The sequence below is a fragment of the Berghia stephanieae genome, chromosome 2 (genome assembly GCF_034508935.2).
Source record: "Berghia stephanieae isolate SIO BIC M18660-M18661 chromosome 2, UCSD_Bste_1.3, whole genome shotgun sequence".
NCBI lineage: Eukaryota > Metazoa > Mollusca > Gastropoda > Nudibranchia > Aeolidiidae > Berghia > Berghia stephanieae.
In genome coordinates this window covers 20,430,913-20,458,412 of record NC_088361.1, presented here as the reverse complement: position 1 = coordinate 20,458,412, position 27,500 = coordinate 20,430,913, and the positions used below count along the sequence as shown (strand labels likewise).

Below are 27,500 nucleotides of genomic sequence, written 5' to 3'. Positions count from 1 at the left end.
ATCCGTAGTTTACCCCATGCCTATTTATTACATTTTTCTGAAACAAATTATAGGCGTAGTATCAAAGCTAATGTTTTTTTAAAAGTTTTCGCATGTTAATGCTGGGTGGGGTTCCTGACCTCCCATAGTGGGCAGGGAGGTACTTGCTGTGTCTTCTATCCCCTATATCTGTTTTTCAACTTGCTTTCTGTCTTTGTCTTGGAAAGAGATTATTTGGTTTTGTCCTGGCCCTGGCCTGAGTCCTGGCTGGGAGGGAAACAGTCAAATGCATAGTTATTGTTTTGGGAGATGATATTTTTTTCCTTGTAAATCATCTCTCTGTTATGTATTATTATGTTTGCTATTTTGAATGTATAATGTAAGCATTTGAGTGTATTCCTCTTTGTTGGATTTTGTGCTTGTGTCCGGATGAGACTTATAGGTGATCTCAAACTAAGTACATTGATGGATTGCTCTTGGAATCTGCATCTGATCCCTATTTGTTCCCAGTTCCTCTTTGTCTTCCTTTCTCTTGGGTGCTTTAATTGTAATTCTAGAACTTTTTACCATCCCATTTTCTTCCTTTTTACTGGCGCTGATATAACCTAAATGTGTTGCAAGCGCTGTAAAACCCTTAAAAACAAAACAAAAAACAACATGTTAATGGTAGTTGAATAAAACTATCTATGTAAATTCTCATATATTTTTGAAAAATAGCAAAAATCTCTAGGATTGAGTGAGTTAAGCTATGCTGTTAATTTGCCTCATTTTATTCTAGAATCTGAAATGAGAATGTAGACATTGAATCACACATTAAACCTAGCAAAGGGATTCCCACAGCCCCCAATTCAGGATTGGAAAACAGTATTTTTTTTGGTTTTGTTTCTTTTTTTTTAATAAGATAACTTTGTTTTGTTTGTGTTTCTACACCTATTGTAGCTATTTAGCTCAGGGAGTTTGAAAAAATTTGTTTTTTAAAACTAATTTTAAGAATAGGTCTAAAATACAAATATAATTTTATTGTATATATACTGCAGGGAGTTGGAGAAGTCCGAGCAGGCAGAGCTTCGGGACACCAACCAGATGGCATTGAGAGAGAAGAAAGAAGAGCTCCAGTCGACTGCCAGTGATGAAGGAGTTCTCATGAAAGCTGGAAGCAATGAAGAGTTGGAGGAGAGAGATGAGGAAGAAGATGCTAGGAGGCCATTATCAAGGCGAGATTCTGAAGAGTAAGGAATGAATGTGTGGGAAAGAGTTATAGTAGTGTTGTGCTTAGAGAGAGGGAGGGGGGAGGGGGGGGGGAGGGGAAGAGAAAGGGACAGAGAGAGAGAGAGAGAGATGGAGAGAGGGAGGGAGGGGGAGAGAGAGAGAGGGAGAGATTAAGAGAGATAGAGAGAGAGAAATTAAGAGAGATAGAGAGAGAGAGATAGAGAGAGAGAGAGAGAGAGAGAGAGAGAGAGAGAGAGAGAGAGAGAGAGAGAGAGAGAGAGAGAGAGAGAGAGAGACAACACAAACACACACAGATTAAGAGAGAGAGAGAGAGAATAATTAAGGCAGCGTGGCTCAGTGGTACGGTCATTGCTTCGTACCCGTAAGGTACCGAGTTAGATCATCTGCCTTATTCCATTCCAGTCTTCCCTTGGAATAGACCCTAGAGACAAATTTCTCCTATGGGACGAATAAAGTAAATTTAAAATTTTTTAAAATGAATAATTGGTTTTATTCTACAATATCCCATCATCTGTTTTGTAGGAGCAGTGGCATTCTGGAAGATTCCGAATCCGAGATGCCCATTCCTGGCACCCCAGACAACTATGACGCCGTGGCCGTGACCGAACCAGACAGGTGTGCTGAACCGTTGCCTTCATCAGACACGCCATCCCCGTTGTTCAGGATGAAGAATCAGGAACAGTACGAGGAAGATCAGAGGCAAAGGCGGGCATCAAAGTAGGTCACTCTGTCAGGATTGAATTTTGGTTTTAAAAATTATTTTATCATTATCATCATCATCATCATCATCATCATCATCATCATCATCATCATCATCATCATCATCATCATCATCATCATCATCATCATCATCATCATCATCATCCTACCTTCTTCATCATCCTCAACACCACCACCACCACTATCATCATCATCATCATCATCATCATCATCATCATCATCATCCTACCTTCTTCATCATCCTCAACACCACCACCACCACTATCATCATCATCATCATCATCATTATCATCACCCTACCTTCTTCATCATCTTCAACACCACCACCACCACTATCATCATCATCATCATCATCATCCTCTTCCTCCTCTTCATTATCATCATCATCAATATCATAGTCGTCATCATCATCATCAATATCATCGTCGTCATCATCATCATCATCATCATCATCATCATCATCATCATCATCATGTCTTCTTGATAATCATAAATAATAATCAAATAAATAAAATTCCCACATGGGGTCGTGGATAGCTCATACGGCAGTGTCACAATCTCCCCGGCCAGGCAGAGTTGTCGTACCAGTAAGGTCGCGGGTTCGAGCTCCCATAACCACAAACTTTTTATTCTCTGTTGTCTTCTGGCACTTTCCTACTCACTTCATTTTCTGTTATTATTTATACCTTTTTCTGATATTCTATTACTATAACTTTGAATATTTCTTAAACGAATTTCAGAGTACAAGAAATCGCAGAAATATTCCAGAGAACTCCAGAAAAGGATGATGTGAGTATTTGTGATGTCTGCTCTCAAATGTCTGCTTTGTTTTTTGTTTTTGTTTTTGTTTTTGTTTTTGTTGTTTTTTTGTACAGCTTTATTTTTTTCTTTTGGTGTAGTAAATTTTGTTCATCTTCATCTTCATGTTCATGTTTACGTGTTGTCACGGTTTGGCTTTAGAATAGAAAGCCTGTGAAAGGATAGTGGATATCAGCACAGGTTATTTCACTCATTTGAAAAGGAGAGATGTCACCGAGTGTGATGATGCTCAGTTCATCCAGGTGATGAAGAGTACCATGGTGAAGCTCGAGGTTTTATTCTTCTTTTGTGCATGTTATGCATGATTTCCGATTTTATTCATTTTGCCCCATTTTTATTATATATATATATATAATATGTATATCAGGTTATTCAAAATTTATTGGACTATTAAGTTAATAATTTATACAGAGCAACACTCAGATTTGATTTATGGTACAAAAAAAAAATCCCACTTTCTCTTAATATATTGCTTTTTTTTTTTTGTTCACAAATAATTATTAAATTCGTTTGCATTGCAGATTATTTTTGTTCAGATTGCGCACAAGAAAGCTAATTTAGAATGTTTGCATAGAAATCCACAGCATTATCACACACTACAGCAGATATAAATATTGTCATTGTTTTGTTTTTAAGATGGAAATAAAAAATGGATAATAAAAGGAATATAATGAGACAAAAGACACATTTTCATTTTCTAAATTGAAGTTTTAAATAATTAAGAATATACAGGTTTGATGACAAGTAAAGTGGTTGTTTGATTCGTGACTTCACGCAAAATAAATAAATAAATAATAATAATAATAATAATAATAATAATAATAATAATAATAATAATAATAATAATGTACTTTATTCATCCAAAAAGAAAATTTTTGTACAGACGTATAAAATGCCAGCAATGATACATATATAAACATAATAGACGTAAATATAATGTGGTAAAATAAAACTTGGTAATAGGTATAGTGTAATAATATTGTAAGCTGTAAGAATGAGGATTCTGATTTGTGACTAAGATGTTAAAGACTGAGGTATCCAGCTTATAACACATCTCAAAATTGGATCGGATTATTTATTTTGATCCAGTTTATGTGATAGATTTTGATTTATATTTAATGCTCTAATTGTAACTTTAAAGATTCAACTATTGATTGAATCATAATTTTTTCCCCCGAAATTTATTCCCTGCATTTTGGAAAACACAAATCATAAGAAAAAGATGTTATCATTATATTGTTTGTCAACATGTCATATAGATTTTTATAGTATAAACATAAGGACCCAAGCAAAAGCCCAGTTAATCTTTTTTTTGTTGTTGTCTTGAGCTTGAGAGAAAAATAACAATGTGACATTGAATGTAAGCTTTAACTTAATAAACGAAAACATATAAAGTGAACGTTTCGGGTTTCCCCTTTATCAACAAAACAGGATGAATGAAACACTACAGACGGATGAGATAATGTGGTAGTGGCGTTGTTACACTACCATATTATCTCATTCGTCTGTAGTGTTTCATTCATCCTGTTTTGTTGATCAAGGGGAAACCTGAAACGTCCTTTTTAAAAATCTGTTTTCTTATATAAAATTGAAGCTTACATTCAATTTCACATTGTTATTTATTTCTTCGAGCTTTGAGCAGCAACATTTACATGAACTTGAGAGAAGTAAATAATGGAAGGAAAAGGATTTCAAATAAATGCTTTTGAAATTACATATTTATTTGATACAATCGATAATATCTAAGAGAAATAATGTTTAAATTCCTTTATTTTTGTCTTTAAAAATTATTTTCAAGGCCTCCTGTAAATGCATTTGGATCTGAATCTTCCTTTAATGTCCACATCTACTCATGAAGATTTTGACATGAACAATAGCATTAAGGTGAAAATTCAGCAGTGATCTATATAGAAGCTCTGTGAATAAATCTTGAAGTGCGTGCAGATATAACGTCCTGCGGATTACTTGTTCCAATGGATCTTTCAATGACAAAAAATCCAATAATCAATCCGACTTGTTTTATCGTCAGCTGATTATATCGAAAAACAAAAGTCTCAAGAGCTTCTCAACTTATTAATGAATATAAGTAGTAAAGCATATTACATTACATATCATATGTGTCATTGCATGACATAACCAGTCGGAAGGTGAAAATTTTGGATTTGCATATTTTTGCATTTTCTAAAAAAAATATATATTTTTGCATTTTCTGAAAGAATATGCTCCCCAAAGCATTTTAATCTTTATTTGAAGTAAATCGGGTGATTTTTCGTGAAGTTATGGTCAGATGTATAGGAAAGGTATCCAGCAACTTTTCTCAAATTTCATACTTTTTCAACTTGACTAGCTGTAAAAAATATTTAGAAGTGAAATGAAGCTTTGATATTCCCGAAGATGTACAAAAAGGGTTGATTTAATCATTTATTTTTATCAAAATTGACCTTCTAACTAAACTTGAATTTATCTCAGTTCAAACTTTTTCACAAATACAGACCTGTCAAAGTACAGATGAATACAGATTTTAACCATGTCATTATATCCAACTTTGGGATGGGGTGGGTGGGCTGCATGTTGCCAAATTCAAATTTTTAATAACATATTTGATTCTTTAACAAATATTTAAGAAGGAAATGGGTAAATTATTAAATTTTATTTTTATCTGAATGTTTAACCAAATTGAATCACACGACATTGATTTAAAAAGCACGAGATGTGATATTTCTCATATACACGTAAATATGGGTGGAAGCCATTCATTTTGGATTGAGGCAGATATTATTTCTTCATTTAAATAAAATAGTAAATAAAATACCCTTTATTCAGCCCATAGGGGAAATTTGCCTCTAGGGTCTATTCCAAGGGAAGACTAGAATAACTCAGGCATCAGCCGCAAATTGAGCTATGGCGAGGTGACTTGCTCAAGGTCACACAGTGCAGTGGCGGGTGATCGAACTCAATACCTTTCGGGTATGAAGCAAAGATCGTACTGCTGAGCCACGCTGCCTAGATTGTCTACTTTGTTTTTTTTTTTCATTGAATAAAACCGCTTCTCTGTCACCAGATAAGGATGCGTGAACCTGTGAAAAGGATGCGATCTGCAGATGACGGTGTTGTTTCTTTCCTTGTGAAGAGATTAAATATGAATAAAACAATGATAGAGGTACTCTCAAGCATAAAGCCGTAACCAAAAAAAAAAAGATAACAAATCTCAGATGATCTCTATTTGTGATTTGTGTAAACAGAAACTATTTCACAAAATAATTAACATGAAATATGTTTCTGACATTATCTTTTTTTCACACATTGCTCAATTTTTTTATCTTTTGGGTTTTTGCGCTTGACAGTACATACATTTTGCTTAGAGTTCAACTTCTAACTACTATATCGCTTGGATGACAATTAAAAAAAAAAAAAAATGAAATACTTAGAATTGAAAAATTGTTAAAACATTAACATGTCATCAATTTTTAAAAATTTAGCGACTTTCATATTGCTTTTTTGCTTGGGGCCTTCAATATTTTTCACTCATAGACTATTCGGATAAATGAGATATAGATTTATTTTTAAATCTAGCGATTATTTAACATTGCTTTATATTTAGATTACAAACAAACGATTTTTTATGCCAAATTCAAGAAAGCAGTATTTAGCACTATTAACCTGGATAGGAAGGGAGAATTGGTCTATCAAATGACAAGGCTTATTATTATTATTATTATTATTATTATTATTATTATTATTATTATTATTATTATTATTATTATTATTATTATTATTATTATTATTATTATTATTATTATAGTATCTGTATCTAGTCTCTGTATGTATTGTCTGAATATATTTCCTATTACATCATCATAACCATTTATTACAGTTTTAATAGGGCAGGGAAGTTGTGATGTCAAACCTTCCTCTTTTCTGGTTCATAACTCCTTGAAAGTGTGTAACCAGTCCTCCGGATAATTTATAAACAATGAATAGGATTTCATAATGAATCATAAAGTGGCATGAAATTATTTTAGTAGCGGGATGTATTAGGCAGATTCGTATGATAACGAGGCGTAAAAAGAGCAAGGATGGACGTCCAACGTATATTTAGGTTAGAAAATAAGATACCATCACTCTGAAACCAGAAGATCAGTTGGACAATGTATGTATCAAGTTCTTCGGAAGAATGGCCTTTTTTTAAACACTTCCAATGAGATTGGAACCAGTATTTTGACATCACACTTTTGTTCCATCTTGTTTGAAGTAATCAGAGAATATCAGTTTAAATGTAGGCTTTATTTAACATTTTATTATGGCATCAGAAAGCTGTGCTGTACTTCATATTCATGTATTTACCTTTGTAACTTCATTGTGTGGATAAGATGTTTTATATACAAAAATGACATCAACGTTCTCTTGTTTTGAAAATCTGAATGGCAGCTACCACATTTAAATCGTGAATCCTGCACATAGATAGTCTCAACGACGTCGTCAACCTTGGTGCATGCTTAAAATGTTGTTATTATTATTATTATTATTATTATTATTATTATTATTATTATTATTATTATTATTATTATTATTATTATTATTATTATTATTATTATATTATTATTATTATTATTATTATTATTATTATTATTATTATTATTATTATTATTATTATTATTATTATTATTATTATTATTATTATTATTTTTTATTATTATTATTATTATTTATTATTATTATTATTATTATTATTATTATTATTATTATTATTATTATTATTATTATTATTATTATTATTATTATTATTATTAATGTTATTTTTATTATTATTATTATTATTGTTATTATTATTATTACTATTATTATTATTATCATTATTATTATTATTATTATTATTATTATTATTATTATTATTATTATTATATTTATTATTATTATTATTATTATTATTGGTCCGCTTGTTTGTCTAATTGTTTGCATGTTTGTTCAGTCGGACGGAAGAATCATAGTGGTCGGCCGAGGATCGAAGAGATGGAAGCACAAGAAGAGTGCAGCGCCACTTGCAAAGCAGGAGTCTTTTGGTGATGAAATGGTGAGGCCATAGGCTACGTATTTCCATATTTCCTCTTCTATCTTTCCCACTTTGGAGTGGTTTTATAACAAGGTTCGTACTACCCCAACCTTTCCATCCTCCCCTCCCCCTTGCTCCTCAATTAAAAAAAAAAAAAAAAACTAGAAATCATCAAAGGACCTGAAGTATTGATGCCTAAAGCAAGTTTTTAAATTCTTTTATAGCCTGAAGTGGGTTGTAAAATGACAAACTCATATTTTCCCCTTTTCTCCCATAATGTGTTCTTTCGTGAACTCATATGGTTCCCTTACTTCACATAATGTGTTCTTTCGGGAACTCATATGGTTCCCTTACTTCACATAATGTGTTCTTTTGGGACATGATCAAGGTTTTTAGGTCATGATAAATTCCTGTACGAACTTTGTAAGTTTGAAGATTTTTTAACAGGAAGTGAGTTTGCAGTTTGCATGGTTTGAAGAAGAGAGAGGATTCAACAACTAACATTGCATGACGTTTTTGATTGCTAAAATCCAAAAAGACAAGTATGTTTTTAACACATTAGAAAAAAAATATAATAATGTAGAAATTAGGATAAATGCAAAGATTCAATTTCTGTTTCAATGCTGATAGTTGTATTAGTTATCAATTACTCTTGCTTATGGCAAAACTTTTCATTCCCAATTTTGGTCAGAAAGGTAACTAAATTTATCATAAGAAACTATGTGGTCTAGTGGTATGACACTCGCTTTCAGATCAGAAGGTCCTGGGTTCGAGCCTCGCTCGGCGCTTAGTTGAGTCCTTGGAAAAGGCTCTTTACTCACATTCTCTCACCGTACTCAGGTGTAAAATGAGGACCTTGCCGTTAACAGCGTTGTCTTTGTCCGAAAAATTGTAATATCGCCTGACAGGCGTCATGTCCCGTCCTACATGTTAAATATTGCTGTTGACCAGGGACCCCTTGTAAAGCGCTTTGAGCACATTTTGGTGGATATTGCGCTTTATAAAAAAACAGAAATGAATATAAAAGATTTTTAAAATCAAAACAAAAGACTACCAAACACAGAATGTTTCAGGTTCAAAACCTTTCTTTGGGCAAAAACAAAAATCAATGGAAACATTAAATGCATTACTTAAAAACCAGATCAACGGTGCTGTTGTCTGTCTTGATTTTGAATTATGTATTTATGTTTTAAATATTTTTTTGTTGTTGGCTGAAGGGTTTTGAACCCGAAACATTCTGTATTGGGTATTTTTGGTTCTTTTTGAAGCTGTTATATTCATTTTTGTTTATTACTTTTTACAGTCCACAGCTTCTAGCAGTTTAGTATCTCTGAATTTATCTATAGATTATCAAAACCCCATTATATATTTGAAATCTCTGGTCTAAGACTTTTTGATAACATGAAATGAAGTGAATAGGAAAGTGCCAGAAGACAACAGAGAATGAAATTATTTTTTTAAAAATTGAGCTTTATATAGCGCAATATTCACTGAAATGTGCTCAAAGCGCTTTACAACGGGTCCCTGGTCAACAGCAACATTTAACATGTAGGACGGGACATGACGCCTGTTAGGCGATATTACAATAAAAACTTCGCAATGGGGGTTCGAACCCGTGACCCTACTGGTACAACAACTCCGTCTGGCCGGGGGGAGATTGGGACTCTACTGTATATTGCCGTTTTTATTCTCTGTTGTCTTCTGCCTGGCACTTTCCTACTCACTTCAATATCTTGTTATTATCAACATAAGTGCCTGCTCCACTCACTTTTCTGAATGAAGACTTTGTAACAATTTTTGGGTAATCTGAATCTGTTGATCTATGTAGTTAAACGTTTTCTGGCCCAAATGATATTTAAAAATGTCTATTGCAATATTTGCCATGGCCATTTATCCCCCTTCCACTCTATTGCTTACACACAATGTTACATCTACTTCTTGTAAGACAGATTAAAATTTTTCTATATTTTGAAATCAGCCCGTTTGTTTATTGAAACCTCATATAAATTTAATTTTAAGAGTGAAAAACAAAATTTAATTACCTTTAGCTTTGAATTGTTTATGTTATTAAGAAAACAATATTTTCAAAAGATGCAGTATTACCAAAAAAAAACAAACCAAAAACAATCCCAAATTACCTCGTCACCATTTGTAATAACGGCCAAAAGCCCATTTTGAACTCTTCATCAAAGAGAGGTTACAACAGTCGAATAACATACAATGTCTCACGACATGTCATAAGTAATTTGGATATATTCCTTCAGAGCCTTTAGGCCCATAGAGCCAGAGTTTATCCCGGTTTCTAAAGCATGAAACGGAAAAATAGCAATTGCTTGCTACCCTTTGGATAGGGCACTAGTCTATCGTAAAGTAATTTTCACCAGATCTATCAGACCCAGCTCCCCAATCACTGTTGGGTGGATAGGGAGATAAGGTAAAAAATGTAGACTGCACCCAGGATCGATCTTGGTCCCTTTGTGCATGAAGTGAGTGCTCTACCAACTGAGCTAATGGAACCCCCCCTTATTTTATTAAGAGAACAATATTTTCAGTAATATAAACAAAAAAAAACCAAACCCCCCCCCCCCCCCCCCCCCCCCCCCCAAAAAAAAAAACCACCTAAAAACCCCAAATCCAGAAACCCAAATTATCTCCCTTCAATAAAAAATAAATCAATTATAAGAATGCCTTCATGTTCTCTGAATTATTTTTAAAATTTAATTTAATTTTTTTTTTTTTGTTAGTAATCAATTGATAATGATATTATTTTACTATGAAAAGTAATACTGGAAATGAAATAATTAAGATTTTGAATACTGAGAATGAAAAATGATCTAAATTTTCACTGTTTTTGGTAACTCAGTCATGAGATTTCTAAGATACATCTACTTACTTATCCGAACCGAGCCTTCTCCAGTCTTGTCCCATGCCTTAGAAGTAAACATCTGCTTCAGATTTGATTTTGTCTATATGAAATAATTGTACTAAAATTCTGCGAATAATAGTATGCGAGATGTTGATTTTTTTTTCCTCTTCTTTCTTTTTCCTGTTTTTTTGTTTTTTTTGTTTTTTTTTGGTTTTTGTTTTTTGTTTTTTGAGCACACGATATATATATATATATATATATATATATATATATATATATATATATATATATATATATATATATATATATATATGTAAATGACTTGCTGTTTTTCTAATTTTAACAACCGATTCCTGATTGTAGATTTTTTCCAATCTTTCAAATATTGATACACAAATAAATATTGACCAAACATTCTCTATAATAAATATTTACCATTATTGTGATGACTCGTCGGCCATCTTTAACTTTTACTAGTTTTATTTAATAGTATTTTGTATTCCTAGCAATTTAATCCATGCTTATTTCTATGCTGTGCCATTTTACGTCTTTTAATGTCATCCGTGTACTGTGTATGTTTTACACACACAGAATATAGTAAATGCTTTCCATGGAATTTTGCTTTGCTTCAATTCACGTGCATGCTTTCATATTACACCACATGACTATTACCACATTGGGACTGTTTGTTATGAACATTTTTATAACCTTTGATCTCCTGTCAGCCATCAACATGGAACTTTCCTGCAATTCATTTTATTGCGGATTTGTTTTTTGTTTTGGACCTAAAATTTGACGCCTGGCAAAAATTCAAATTTGAACGAGTGAAAAAAATATTTGAAAGAATGTTAACTTCTTTCTGTTTTTTATTAAAAATTTAGGAATAACCTGTTACACTTTCTATACCACTTGGTTTCAATTATGTTGGCTTTAATGCTTTTTACAGATAGAAATTCTATGTTACTGATGAAATCATAAACTGATGAAATTTGAAAACCTATTTAAAATTTAAAATAGAAATGGTTGAACTGTAATGGTTCAATATCGATTAAAATACAAATATTGTTTCATCTCTACATTGCAAATGGGAAAGAAAGAGAAGAAAAATAAAATGCCAGTGCTATTTCAGACGAATAAACGGCATATTTATATATATATAAATTCACTCACATATTTTTAAGCCGAAAGGACGGTGAACTGAGTTTAGGAAGTTTTCTAATCCACGAACATGTGTTTTCAAGCCGAAACGAACATTTCTACGTTCTTCATTTCATCAGTATATATATATATATATATATATATATATATATAGAATTGAATCGTGTTTGATACAAATATGGTACGAAAAGTGCTCGACATGTAGTAATGGAGCGAATTATTATTATTTTTTTTTTTTTTTTTTTGACAATGGCAAATTAAGCCTGAAACATTGATGTAGACTGTCCCAAACATTGTGGTAAATATTATATATATATATATAATATATATATATATATATATATATATATATATATATATATATATATATATATATATATATATATATATTTAATTAAATATTAGTTAAATTGATTGATAAGTCATTTGGTTGATTAGTTAATTTATTGATTTATTTGCTGAACAATTTTTATGTTAAAAATTTATTAATTATTTTTTAAGATGAAGAGATATCGTTTGAACATAGATTTTAAAAATATTGATATATTCATGCAAGTATGTGGACTTCACTATTTATTATTCACCAGTATTCCTTTGGATCCCACTCAGTTGTATATCATAGCACCTCTGTTCAAACATCAATCATTTTTTTACTATTATTTTATTATTCGTTTTCCTCTACTCTTTAACTAAATAAATTATCTCTGTTTCACCTTCGCAATGAAGATAGAAAAAAGAGGGGGGGGGGGGGGGGAGGGAAAGAAAAGAATTTGAGAAGATTGAGAGAGAGAGAGAGAGAGAGAGAGAGAGAAGAGAAGAGAGAGAGAGAGAGAGAGAGAGAGAGAGAGAGAGAGAGAAGAATCTAAGAAGAGAGAAAGAGGGGGAAAAAAAGAACAATGTAAATGAAAATAAGAATATTCTTTTTCATCCATTCCACACCTACTTATTACTACTAAATTACTTTGTGAAAATCAATATCTGCAAACTAAGGAGTCCATTATCATGACCAGACAATTTACATGATTTAAAGAAATGCACTAACTCTTGCCCTCTTGATATCATTTCACTCCAGACTTGTCTTAATTAAACCGTGTTAGCCATGTCAGAATTGGTCCAGAAAAGCTGTCACAGTAAGACAGAAATAATTAACAATGTGAAATTGAATGTAAGCTTCAATTTAATATACGAAAACAGATAAAATGGACGTTTCGGGTTTCATCGAGCTTCGATTAGCAACATTTACATTAAGACAAAAAATGGAAAACTAAGAATATTTTGTGTATTTTATTTGGTGAAGAAGCAGAAAGCTTCAGTGTTTAATTTTTAAAATAATAACATGCGTGGCGTTTTTCTTTAGATTAATCAGTGGGTTTTTGTTGTTGTTGGTATGTTTAAAAAAATAATTTTTTATTTGTTTTTTTGTTTTTTTTTTCGGACCCAGGAACTGTCCCAAGATCGTCAAATACCTCGTCCTGATCCCAAGAGGAGACCCCAACCCATTGTAATTCCACGGACAGGCACGCCTCTTTCAGACGAGTCACGTCGTCAGATTGAATCGGCTGTATCCCGGCAGAGCGATATAGTGAACAAAAAACGGGACGAGCCGAATAACAAGTTTGATAACCAGCAAGGCCAGCAGACGCCGGATCAGGACAAAGGTCATTTGAGTCCGTTCCATCGGGCCAAATGGCACATCACACATTGGGTCGGAGGTGGGTTGAATGTTGAATTATTCACGTACACATTTATATTATTGGAATTGGGTCTTGTCTTTTATCAGGTCGTTGGGTGGAGTTTTGATAATGATTTGAAAAAAACCTGTATGAAATTATGCCTGACGAAAAAAGAAAGAAAAATACAAAACAAATATTTGAAAAAAAAAAAAAAAAACCACCCCAAAAATCAGTTTTCCTCAACTGGGGAGCGAACCTCAGACCTCCTGATGATTACAGGCCAGACATGCTACCATTACACCACATCGGTTACCCCAGAGTCAGAGGTTCGACCCAGGGCCTGCTCCTTAATTTCTCAATTTGATGGGAGTTTGTTTTTGTTTTGTTGTCTTTGTTGTGGTGTCATTCACACAGTCTATGGTAGTGTAGAGCAAATGAGGATTGCTTTAAATGCTTAACATTTTCTAATGCAGTCCTGCCAACTCTCTCAAATCTATTGGGTTTTCCTGGTATTTGGTTTAATTCCTGATTTCCGTAATTTTCATCTCTTTGTTTTTCTTTCTTCAGATTGTTTGATATTTTACTATGATAAAAAAATAATAATATCATTATCATCATTATCATCAATATCATCATCATCATCATTGTATCATTGTATCATCATCAGCACCACCACCACCACCATCATCATCATCATCATCATCATCTTCATCATCATCATCATATTATCTCCATTTAAAGCCCAACAATTTCCCTGAATGTTATTTTTGAAAAGTTCGAAATTATTCCTTTGGAAATCTGAAGTCGTGAAATAGTCCAAACCTCATCTCAAGCGTCAAATGTTTTCAAATATTCGACGGTTTTCAGTAAAAGATGGAGCAGGTTTAAAAAAAAAAAAAAAAAAAAAAATAATCAGAATTTTTATATAATTTGTTCCTGATGTTTATCACAGAACAGTCTGCCGAGATTTTTCCACTATTACGTCCAGCACTTTCTCAAAGCAAAACTGGTTTTGTCTTCAATTGCAATTAAAACTGTTGAAAGTTTGAAATTTGTGGATCCTAATGTGTCATTATGTCAGAATGGCCAAATGTGACTTAAGAAGCAACACAGATTTCATGCGCACCGCAGAGGATCGTGATTCGTGGAGACAGCTGACCGGCAACGTGCTCAAGAGCACAAGCCACGATGGATAATGATGAATGGACATGGATAGACATGGATCGTGATTCGTGGAGACAACTGACCGGCCACGTGCTCAAGAGCACAAGCCACGATGGATGATGATGGATGGACATGGATGGACATGGATCGTGATTCGTGGAGACAACTGACCGGCAACGTGTTCAAGAGCACAAGCCATGATGGATGATGATGAATGTTTCATTATGTCAGAATGGCCAAATGTGACTTAAAAAGTAACACAGATTCCATGCGCACCACAGACGATCGTGATTCGTGGAGACAACTGACCGGCAACGTGCTCAAGAGTACAAGCCACGATGGATGATAATGAATGTGTCATTACTGATATACAAAAGTCAGCAGTGGACGAAAATGAATGGAACAGCTTTGAAAAGGAAGAGAAAACCAATCATGGAACATTTGGGGCTAAATCCCTACCTCAGCCAACAAGAAAAACAGGAGATTTCAAATCTGTGCCATCTGTCTGGATTTTTAGTGATGTATTAATGTTTATATTGTTTATGTTGTCAGCTGAAGAAGGATTTTTAGCCCGAAATGTTCCGTGTTTGGTATTTCGTTCTTGTTTTTAAGCTGTTTTATTCATTTTTGTTTATTACTTTTTACACATTCCACATCTTATATATATTACTTTGACATGGTGTGGCAGGTTGCAAATGTGAAACGATGAAGATGATTGCCTCGTCATGAAATATGGGCTAGGCTAAAATGTATAAACTCTGTATAAAAATGGGAATTGTCTTATAGACTGTTATTGATAGACCTTTAAAGATGTACGACAGTCAGAGGAAAGTGTCGTAATCATTTCCCTTTTTTTTTTTGGATAAGCACGTCGGTAGTAATACTCAGTCTGAGTCAGTTGATTTATTTGGACAAAAAGAGGAAGAAGGGGTGCACATTTAAGAAGAAAATAAAATAACTAGTTACCCACGGATTCCATGTTTTATCCTGTTTCCAGATGCTGCACAACACATGCATATAGATGCTTGGACCCCACTCGGATGTTAGTCTGTTTGCATTGGTCTTTCTTTTGCATGTGTGTGCGTGTGTTGGATGTGGATGTGCGTCTTTGTTACTGTTTCAGTTTTGCCATGTTGAACAGCTTACATATGTTTCATTGTTCCTAAAACATATCGAGCTTTTTTACAGAAGGCTGTTCCGTGTTTTTTTTGTTCATTGCATTTATCTTTGACCAATTGAAAGCAAATTATGTTTGCTATTTGCTATTTGTGCAATGAGATTAATCGGCCCTTGATGCTTACAGAAAACATTTGATGTTAGAAAATCCCATTGCATTTATCAGAGTCGACAGTTTTTGTTTCAGTTGATGTTTATATAGTTTCAGTTGTTTAAATTTCCCGACTGCTTTCCTTGCCTTGATTTTGTTCTATCTGGTTTAATAATTCGTTTAATAAACGACACGACACTGTTTGCTAAGTAGCCATTCCTGTAGATAATTTGAATTATTCGCCCATTGTCGCTTCACAAGCCTCCTAGTGTGAATTAATATATGTGTAACAAAGTCATCAAATCCCTATTCTAACATTTAAAAACAATAATTTGTTTTTGTCAAATATGTTTCTATTTAATCTCTCTATTTAATGTCTTTAGTCTCTTGTTGTGTTGGCTTCGGCGAAAGTTTGCTTCTTTATTTGCTTAAGTATTTTAGCAATTCCAGTCCAGACGTTAAAGATAAAAAGCATATTTCATAATGATTAAAAATGAAAATTTGTTGTATGAGGAGCTGTAAAAATTTGAGCTTATAGGTCAGGAAATTGAGAAGGTAAAAAAAGTTCCAAAAAATATGAAAAAGAGTGATGGTTCAAAACGATGAAGGCAATAAAGGGATTAAAATCCAAAGTATCGTACAATGTAATGAAGGAGGGAATCCACAGCTTTTATCAACAACAAGAGTAATAATCAAAAATGAATGTAACAGCTTCAATAAAGAACAAAATTCCAAACACGGAACTTTTCAGGCTCAAAACCATTCTTCAGCCAACAACAAAAAACAATAAAGACAAATACATTACTAAATTCCAGATAGATGACAGAGATATCTTGTAGGTCTTCTCTGTAGAAAAATTTTAGTATTTTGTTCTTTTTTGAAGCTGTTATGTTCATTTTTTGTTTATTACTCTTTACAGTCCACAGCTTCTAGCAGTCTGGTATCACTATCAACAACAAGCAACGGTTCATTCCCTATATTATGGGAATTCACCCCTTGCCCATCTTCTGTGCCTTTACCATTATGTTTATTTGACAATGTGTGTGTATTATTTTTTTTTTTTTTCTTTAGTTTCTTTACGTTCTGTTTTAACCTTATTTGAATTTGGTTTCGCTTCCAAATCTTAGAGACAAAAATGGGAAGCATGAGGAGATCTCTACGCTTTTTAGGTCGACATGGTAGTAAGTACCAAGCATGAGAACCAGATGGGCACAATATTTATTTCAGCGTTTGACAAGACTGACACAATGTAATATTTGAGCGAATGCTAATAATGATAATATGTGTCAGTGCATGACATAATCAGTTGGAAGGTGAAAAGGTTTGAACTGAGATATTGCCAAGTTTAGTTCTTGTCATAAATGATTAAATCAACTTTTTTTTGTACATCTTTGGGAAATATAAAAGCTCAATTTCACTTCTATATATTTTTTACAGCTAGTCAAGTTGAAAAAGAATGAAATTTGAGAAAAGCTCCCATACATCTGACCATAAATGAAAAATCACCCGATTTACTTCAAATAAAGATTAAAATGCTCTGGGGAGCATATGCTTTCAGAAAATGAAGGGAAAAAAAATGATAATCCAAAATTTTCACGTTCCAACTGATTATGTCATGCACTGATACATATTTATTCCAGCGATTGACAAGACTGACATAATATAATATTTGAGCGAATGATAATAATGATAATATTATACTCATAGTGGCCAACTGTCCTGATAAGATCTGGAGACAAAAATTAAAGAAAAAAAAACATCTGGGCTGTTTATATGTCTGAAATTGACCCTTACATGGCTTAGAATTATGCTCCTTTTTTTTTTTTGACTAGCAAATTTTAAAAAAGGAACAGAAACAGTTCTAAATTTGGATGATATTATATAAAAGTCCAAACATACTGCTGTTTTGGGTCATGACAGTATTGTGTGTTAGGTACGGTGTCCCCTTTTATGGAGAGAAAGATAAAGTGAGTAAATGTGACTCGTATATAAGGGAACAACACAAAACAAACGATGTTTTGGCAAGAAGACCAAAGGCCGAAACGTTGTCTGTTATTTGTTGCTCCGTTATATACGAGTCACATTTACTCCCTTTATCTTTCTCTCCATCTTATTGACTCATTTAGGCACCTCTAGTTTTTGTCCAGTTTTTTTTTTTTTACCTCTTTGAAATGTTGGCCGCTATGTATAGTTTGAAGACCCGACACCAGTTTCCTTATGTTATAACTATCAATTAACATGTAACTCATGGACTCCTCTTGTCATAAAATGCTTTGCTGTGAGATTTCATTTGAATTTTTTTCTTTCTTTTGTCTTGTCACTGTAAGAAAATTGACCAATTCTCACATCTAAAGATTGCAAATATTGCTGAAATTGTAAAAAAAAAAATCAAACAATTTAACACCAAATTTGTTTTCGGAATGGCATTTAAAAAAATAATTTTATTGAAACATAAATCAATATGCATTGCATTGTAGTGAAAGAAGTAGACGAAAGTGAAAGTCACAAAGCCCTAAGCTTGTGCTCATCTTATTATAATGGATCAAATACAACAGCCAATATTAATCATTTACTCAGTAAAACTATGAGGGTTTTTTTTGGGGTATGTGTGTGTGGGTGTTTTGTTGTTTTTCTACTGTTTTCCACCCCTTTTTTATTATGGGGGGGGGGGGGGGGGGGGTAGAAGCGGAAAGAATTTGAGATTTTTGTTTGTAAAATCTTAGCTACTATGGGGGTCCCCCTAACTCTATTGGTAGAGTACTTTCTTCACATGCAAAGGGATTGAGATCGATCCTGTGTGCAGTTGAGATTTTTTCGGACCCCAGTTTCCACCAAGTAGTGATTGGGTAATTGGTTCTATTAGAGCTGGTGGAAAGTACCTACTTCGCGATAGACTTGTGTCTTATCCAAGGATATAGCAATTAATTACTGTGGTCTGTTTCACGCTATTGAATCTGGGATAAACTCTGGCTCCGTAGGCCAAATGACACTGAAGGACTCTTTTAAAATAATATGGTGGGAGAAAAAGCTGAATCAAGCAGTTTTTCTTTGGGGAAACATATAAAAATTAGATTGTATCGGTCACACATTCCACTGCATGCATAGAATGACGATGAATGAAATACAAATGTGGAGAAATGTTAACACAAGTGGAATATTTCTATAATTGTTGTGCACAAATATTTTAAAAATTTATAATGCAATTGAAGCACTTTATTTATTTTTAAAAATTTCATGAGCACATTTTAAAGAATTATTTTTGCAAATTCAAATTTATGCCTTTATTTTTGCATGGCATTGAAGGCAATTAGATCAAGCTTTCAGACAAAAAGGAAAAATGAGAAGTCAAATTTGGAGACGGAAGTATATAAATGAATAATTTCAAACTGTAAAATAGTTAAAATTGTCATAATAAATTGAAAATTGAAAAGATTGTAAAACAAATAAATTATAATAAATTAATATTTACATTATTTAGAAGTAAAAAAGTGAAAATAATTATATAAAATGATCTGAGACACGCCTCAATGGTTCATTCATTCCTCTTGCAACTTTCAGCAAGTGATTTGGAATCAGTTTTCCATAGCTTAAGATAAAGATCTGAACAAATGTGTATGAAAGGTGCCAGACAAATCAAGAAAGAAAAATAGAAGAAAAAAAAAAAATCCCAAAAAATCAGTCGACCTCGACTGGGGATCGAACCTCAGACCTTCTGATTACCGGTCAGACGGGCTACCATTATACCACAGAGGTTGTTAGGGTGTTAGGGGATTTCAATTCAATAAGTTCATTAAGGTAATTTGGAGCAGATCCACGGAGGCACTTAAAAACCATGTATGATATGGTGATATCGTTTTTGTTAAACTCTTTCTAGCCTTCTCTTGCATATCCTTTGATGCCTTTTGAAAAAAAAAAAAAGAATTTATTTTTCAAATTCTTTTAAATATTTTAAAAAGATTGTTCCATCCATTTGTGTTGTTTAATTTTCTCAGGTACGAAAGGAAAGAAGGATGACAGTGAGGACGAATCAGAAGGAACGTCTTCTACAGGAATGTTGTCTCCACAGAGACATCCTGGAGATACCAGTGAGAAGCTTCTTTATCAAATCCGTGTTTTTGCCCACAGTTTTTTTTAACATACATGAATTCTGGTTGCTTGCTGATTTTGTGCTTTAAAAACCTTTCTTAAAGTTACTTATCTCCTGTATTCATCAATTGCCCCGAAAATTTATACTGTAAGAAAATTTGGACAAACAATCACCATTATTTTTTCCCCCTTAAAGTTGTGAAAATCGAATCCCAGTCATTGTTGACAAAAAAATGAATTGTTTATTTCTTCTTTAGTGAATGGAAACAAACATAATTGATTCTGGGTGGGGTTCCTGGCCTCCCATAGTGGGTAGGGATGTACTTGCTGTGTCTACTATCCCCCTATATCTGTTTTCCAGCATGCTCTCTGTGTTGGAATGAGATTACTTAGTTTTGTCCTGGCCTTGGCCGGATACCCTGGCTGAAAGGGAAACAGTCAAATGTATAGTTAGAGTTTTGGGAGATGATATTTTTTCCTTGTAAATCATCTCTCTGTTATGCACTGTATTATGTTTTGTTTACATATTATATATGATTTGTAAACATTTGAGTGTATTCCTCTTAGTGGGGACCTGCGCTTGTGTCTGGATTGGACTTTTAGGTGATCTCAAACTAAGTACTTTGATAGTGTGTTCTTGGAATCTACTGTTTCCTATTTGAACCAATTCCCCGTTGTCTTAGCTTTTCTTGGGTGCCTTAATTGTAATTCTAGAACTGTTTCCTATCCCATTTTCTCACGCTGATATAACCTTAATGTGTTGCAAGCGCTGTAAAACCCTTACAAACAAACAAACAAAACAGCAATTTGTGCTTGATATGCAACCACCGAATAATCGACTCCCTGGTTTATTTCCACTCTTCCCAGAAGGCATCATAGGAGGAGTGAGCGTACTTCCAACCATACCCGTCCCTTCCTTACCCAGCATGCCTCACCACCAGCCCAACGAGATGATCACGGACAGGGCACACATCAAGGGATCCCCGTTCTTTGCTTTGGAAACCCACAAAATATTGCCTTGGGTTAGTGTTGAATTCATTATGTTTTTTTTGTTTTTTGTTTGTTTTTATTTTAGTTTTATTGTGCTTACAAAACGCAAGAAGCCTGGTGCGAGGAATGGAAAAGGAATAACCCAACAGGAGGGGAACTAATTGAAGATCCCTGTAAAAGTCTCCCAGGTCTACAGGATCAACCAAGAAAATACTGGGTAGCTGCAAATAGACTACGGTAAAAACATACAAGAACAGCTGCCAACATGCACAAATGGGGGCTCCAAGAATCACCAACATGCCCAAAGTGCAACCAAGCACCACAAGATGCAAACCACCTCGTACTAGATTGCCCAGAGACAAAACTTGAAGGGGGATTTGAAACCATCAACAAATGTGATGATGACTTCAGAACCTGGATTGATACCTTGAACATAGAAGTGTAGCTGACCGATACTACTATTGTGCTTAGTTCAGTATGTCTCTGTTGTGTAGCGGTGCAATATCAGACTCTCAATATGACCTTATTTAACTCTTTCAACGCCATTGCGGCCAGTACAGAATCTGCTCTACAGGCAAAAATAATAATGTAATCCAATTCAACTTTCTACAAAAGTACTATCAATTGAACCAATGGTATCATTTCTTCCATCAGATCATTCAATTGGCCCTAGGGGGGTATTTTAATTGATATTTTGCGCAAAAATTGAATGTCGCTTTCTTAGCTTGTCATTCTCATGCTGCCTCAATCAGGTGTCAGCCATTTTGTGACCAAATTGGGAATAAAACCTCAGCACTCCAAGAGTTAAGTCCAAGGGTTTGAGTCGGGAATTGGATATCTTGACGGTCGGCCTTTGGGAAGAGCATTAAAATTTTGGGTTTTCCTTATTTTTGTAAATAATGAAAGAAGAGGAGGAGGAGGACGAGGAGTTGGAGGAGGAGGAGGAGGAAGAGGAGGAGGAGGAGGAGGAGGAGGAGAATTTTATATATCAAATTTTTTACTTGACCATATCTCTAAACTTTCAGCGTGAACGTTCTCGTAAAGCCCCCAAGAAGCCAAAGAGAACAACCAAAACACGCGGCCAGTCTCCCCAGTCTAAGATTCACGTCAAACTTACGGAGTGGCAATACTCGGACGACCTGGTCATTGACGACATCAGGGAACTCGGATACCTGGATGAATTCATTGCTCAAAAGGTAGGGGATTCTTCTTGAAGACATAGGGGGCAGCGTGGATCAGCGGCACGGTCCTTTGCTTCGTACGTGAGTTCGATTACCCACTGCACTGTGTGGCCTTGAGCAAGTCACCCCACCCTAGCTCAATTTGCGGCGCTGCAATGCGGCTGACGCTTGGGTTATTCCAGTATTTCCTTCTTTTTTAAAAAAAGTTTTATATGTATACTCAATTTATATAAAATAAAGAAAGAAAGAATGAAGGATGGAGAGAGAGAGAGAGAGAGAGAGAGAGAGAGAGAGACAGGGAGAGAGAGAGAGAGAGAGACAGGGAGAGAGAGAGAGAGAGAGAGATGGCAAAATAACAAACCAGTCCCCAATATAAAAAAAACACTCTTGTGTATGAGTCATTCTAAGTAATTATAATTACTATGATGACGACGATGATGATGATAATGAAAAAATTGATAATAATTCATTATGGGGGAATGAATATCAAAGACCCACAGTGAGGTAATATAATGTTGTTCTTGACAGCTATGCTAGCAAGAGGTGAATCTACCATAGAAATAGATCATGATTTATTCATGTTTACATTTATTTACGATTTTCACTACATTCCTTTACAGGAAAATCAACACTACAAAGAACCATCTGGAACGCAGCATACGTTTGACACGATATTCAGAAGATCTCTAGAAAAATTCAGGCTGGATCTCAAGTCCATCATAGCTTTAGAGGCGCCAGTAAGTCTTGGAGTTAACAAAAAAAAAAGTAATTAACAAAAATGAATATAACAGCTTCATAAAAGAACAAACTACCAAACATAGAACGTTTCTGTCTCAAAACCCTTCTTTTTGAAGCTGTTATGTTCATTTTTGTTTATTACTTTTTACAGTCCACAGCTTCTAGCAGCCTCGTATCACTTTGACTAGTTTTTAAAAAATTTAGATTTAAAGTTATAAGTTCTATTTAAATGATTTTTAAAATTTTAAACAGTCTATTGGGATTACTAGCTAGTTAAAAAGCAACCCAAAAAAAAAATAAGAAACAAAAAAAAAAAAAAAAAAACCCAACAAAAAACAGCAAACAAACAAATTAAAATAAAGAAATAAACAGACAATATTTATTTATGATTGGTTGAGAAAATATTGACAATAATTACTCTTAAAAATAAATTGTTGAATTTAATTTAATTTTTTAAATTGTATTGTGAAAAAAATATTTTATTTTTCTAATTTTGCCTCCCTTCCCCTTCCTTTCCGTTTTATATTTTTTTTCTAAACCCAACAACAGAAAGAGACCCATAATATCAAATACAGAGAGTTATTTGAAAAATTCCGTCAAATCATGGAGGCTGAAATGAAGCAGGAACCGGCAGCCCCCTTGATGCTGGCTGTGAACGCATTCAGGGGCTTCCTGGACGAATTCCGGAAACGACAAGAGTCAAGGAAAAAGGACAACAACAAAAGGGCCGAGGAGAAAGCCAGGATGGAGAAGAAGAATCCGAAAAGGGACAAGAACAAGAACAAACATCAAGAAGGAATTTTGGTAATTAAAAAAACAAAAAACTTGAGCTTTTATATAGCGCAATATCCACTAAACGTGCTCAAATAACTATACAAGGGGTCCATGGCCAACAGCAATACTTAACATGTAGGATGTGACATGACGCCTGTTAGGCGATAATACAATTTTTTTTCCGGACAGATATAATGCTGTAAACGGCCAGGTACTCATTTTACAACTGAGTACGTGAGAGAATACGAGTAAAGAGCCTTTTCCAAGGACTCAACTATGCGGTGAACTTCCGATCCAAAAGTGAGTGTCATACCAGTAGACCACATGGGTGAGAGGATCGAATCCAATCCAATCTATTCTGTTGCAGATTCAGTACATTGAAGATAGAAACTATGTGGTCTAGTGGGTAATAATCATAATCATAATCATATATAATAATAATAATATAATAATAATAATAATAATAATAATAATAATAATAATAATAATAATAATAATAATAATAATAATAATAATAATAATAATAATAATAATAATAATAATAATAATAATAATAATAATAATAATAATAATAATATAATAATAATAATATAATAATAATAATAATAATAATAATAATAATAATAATAATAATAATAATAATAATAATAATAAATAATAATAATAATAATAATCATAATAATCATAATAATAATAATAATCATAATAATCATCATCATCATCATCATCATCATCATCATCATCATCATCATCATCATCATAATAATAATAATGATAATAATAATAATAATAATAATAATAATAATAATAATAATAATAATAATAATAATAATAATGATGATGATGATGATAATATTATAATATTAATAATAATAATTATAATAATAATAAGAATAATACTAATACTAATAATGATAATAATAATAAGAAGAATAATACTAATACTAATAATAATAATAATAATAATAATAATAATAATAATAATAATAATAATAATAATAATAATAATAATAAAAGCAGCTCTCATCCATATATAAAGATGTACATTCCCGTCTCCTGACAATTCCTTTCAATCAATATTTCAGACCCATAAAGGACACTCATTTGAACAAGTCCAATTCAGAATTCGTACATGCTGTGAGGTGTGCAGTGCTTTCATCGGGATGACTGAGAAGGGATATGTCTGTCAAGGTAATTGCTTTTCTATCAATCTATCTGTCAGTAACACTTTAAAAAAAAACTCACCTCCTTCCCCCCCCCCCCTTTTTTTTTTTAAAAAAAACATTATAAAAGAAACTTACTTTTGTTAAGGATGATAGTGATTATTGATTATTTTTTCAAAGAGTTTTATATTGTTGTGATTGTAAATCTGTAAAGAAAAATTTTTTAAGATAAAATCGATACCTGGCGTCTTTAGTGAGAAAAGGTAAGTAAAAAAGATAACAGCTTGAAAAAAGAACAAAATACTAAACACGGAACATTTTGGGCTCAAAACCCTTCTTCACCCAACATAAAAAAACAAAACATAAATACATTACTTAAATACCCAGATAGACGTCAGAGAAGAAGTAAGCTCGCCTTTTCTGTTATAAGATCTTGGAATGTAAACAAAAAGAATGTTCATGTTTGGTATTTTGTTCTTTTTCTGAAGCTGTCCTATTCATTTTTTTTTGTTTATTACTTGTTACAGTCCACAGATTCTTCACACCTTAGTATCCTGTTAATCTTCCCTTCATTCATTCCTCCCCAGTTTGCAAGTTGGCTTGCCATAAAAAGTGTTATATCAAATTGAATGCATCTTGTAAAGCTGTGTCAGCCAAGGTGAGTCTGTGTAGATGTTTCGTCCTTTTTATGTTGTTGTTGCTTTTATATTGAATTTAGACCTGTAAATTCTCAGTCAATTAACTGAAATCAGTCAATTTGTTAAATTCATATATTTAAAAAAAAGGAAAGAAAGAAAGAAGTGAAGAAAGAAAGAATTCACAAGTCGTACTCGAATGACCGTAAAGTAATTAGGAGTGTTCCATAATGCTACGCATAGCTCATGGGAGCCGTTTATATTAACGATGGATTTATTGCCAAGGCTAAGCGGCGCTTTTTAGAATTGGCGTGACTGAACACATCCCAGTGTAATTTCACACAGCCTTCTTTAAATTATTTTTTCACTTTCCAACCTGTCGTGATCCCAACGGTAGCCAATTTTAACTGAGCCGCCGAGCGATAAATTTCACTGTTTCATCTAAGCCAAAATTGACCACATTTACAAGCTGGGTTTTAAAAGTATAAAAAAAGTAAAATGCGAATGCCGGAAGTAACATCTCTAGTAGATGATACTGGGAGACACCTTTAAATCGAAAGTTAGATTAGGATAGATTGCTACAAGCACATTTCGATTGCCTCACGTTGTAAACAAACTGGTTGACCGTTTCTTCACTGATTGATTATAAGGAACAATGGTAAGTAGCCTAATTAATTCCCGTGCAAATCAGGACGTTTTCTGCCATTGTTTTGCTCAAGCCCAAGCGAGATTGCTGTTTTGTGGCGATTTACCTTCATTTCGATTCTTTGAATTTTTCCGCTACGCCTGCCGAAGTTTCTTCATTGTGATGATAATTCACTTCTACTTAATAATTCAGTGTATTGGCCAGAAGTCATATTTATTTAAGTTTTTTTTTTCTGTCATTAACTGATTGAAAATTAAGTTTGCTCATTGCTACATTATTCGAATGTTCTCACAATGCCTGAGCTGTTCGTGAGTCGCAATTCAGACTTGTCGAGCATCGATAAAGATGTGAGGAATAAATTCAATTGGTCATGGCTAGAAGTTAAAGATGATAATGGTGATTATTTTTCTGACTAGTCAGAAAAATTCCAGAGGCAGGAATATGACTTTGATGAAGTCATCTTTACCTATATGAATGACATGCGCCATTTTAACATTCCTTCTACATCAAATTATGGCAGTCATTCTTCCAGTAAGAAATAACACCCACTATTTTAATGTATTGTATTTCTCACTCTCCTCTCCAATGATGCCCTTATTTTTTAAAAAAATAATTGAATCTTCAGTTTGTCGAAGAGTTTCAGTCAATTTTTGTAGAGCTCATTTACAGGTCTATGAATTACACTACTCATTACTCGTTGGATTCTGGGGGTCCCGGTAACTCAGTTGGTAGAGCACTGGTGTCACACACAAAGGGACTTAGATCAATCATGGGTGCAGTCCGGGTTTTTTTTCTGACCCCCTTGTCCACCCAGCAGTGATTGTTGGGTAGCTGGGTCTATTAGATCTGGTAGAAAGTACTTTGCGATAGAATAGTGCCCTATCCAAGGACAGCAAGCAATTCCTCTTTGTCTTTCTTTTTCTAGGGTGCTTTAATTGTAATTCTAGAACTTTTTACTATCCCATTTTATTCCTTTTACTGGCGCTGATATGACCTTAATGTGTTGCAAGCGCCATAAAACCCTTTAAAACAAAAACAAAACAACAAACATGAATGCCTTTCCCCCATCCCAACCCCCTCCTCCTTCCCCAATTTCTCTCTCCCCCATTTTAGAACCAGCTGAATAACCAAATGTTTGGAGCCCCCCTTAAGTCTCTAGTCAGCGAGTCCCAGAGGATCCCCGTCATTTGTGACCGCCTTATGTCTGCCATCGAAGCCATCGGCCTGTACACGGAGGGCATCTATCGCAAGTCTGGGGCTGCCCCAAAGATCAAGGAACTCAAGGCCCTGTTTGAAGAAGGTGGGTGGGATTTCGGTAATGGGGATACAGATAAGAAAGATCTTTCTCTCTCTCTATCGGT

At 33.7% G+C, this 27,500-nt stretch overlaps 1 protein-coding gene across 12 annotated transcripts in view; it reads left to right on the top strand.

Annotated features, from left to right (window-relative positions):
* The window catches only part of LOC144964457 (unconventional myosin-IXb-like), a 150,690-nt gene that overhangs the window by 103,469 nt on the left and 19,721 nt on the right, over positions 1–27,500 (top strand). For 3 of the 12 annotated variants that reach the window (XM_078898741.1, XM_078898736.1, XM_078898744.1), the window contains 14 exons: positions 1,017–1,208; positions 1,732–1,926; positions 2,670–2,718; positions 7,718–7,819; positions 13,264–13,534; positions 17,054–17,107; positions 19,919–20,011; positions 20,880–21,034; positions 22,028–22,198; positions 22,804–22,920; positions 23,471–23,725; positions 24,781–24,886; positions 25,446–25,516; positions 27,253–27,439. In XM_078898741.1, coding sequence (XP_078754867.1) covers positions 1,017–1,208; positions 1,732–1,926; positions 2,670–2,718; positions 7,718–7,819; positions 13,264–13,534; positions 17,054–17,107; positions 19,919–20,011; positions 20,880–21,034; positions 22,028–22,198; positions 22,804–22,920; positions 23,471–23,725; positions 24,781–24,886; positions 25,446–25,516; positions 27,253–27,439 — 2,018 coding nt within the window. Of the gene's footprint in view, positions 1–1,016; positions 1,209–1,731; positions 1,927–2,669; positions 2,719–5,809; positions 5,909–7,717; positions 7,820–13,263; positions 13,535–17,053; positions 17,108–19,918; positions 20,012–20,879; positions 21,035–22,027; positions 22,199–22,803; positions 22,921–23,470; positions 23,726–24,780; positions 24,887–25,445; positions 25,517–27,252; positions 27,440–27,500 lie in introns of all 12 variants that reach the window. The other 9 variants (XM_078898742.1, XM_078898737.1, XM_078898746.1 and 6 more) reach the window with 4 other exon arrangements.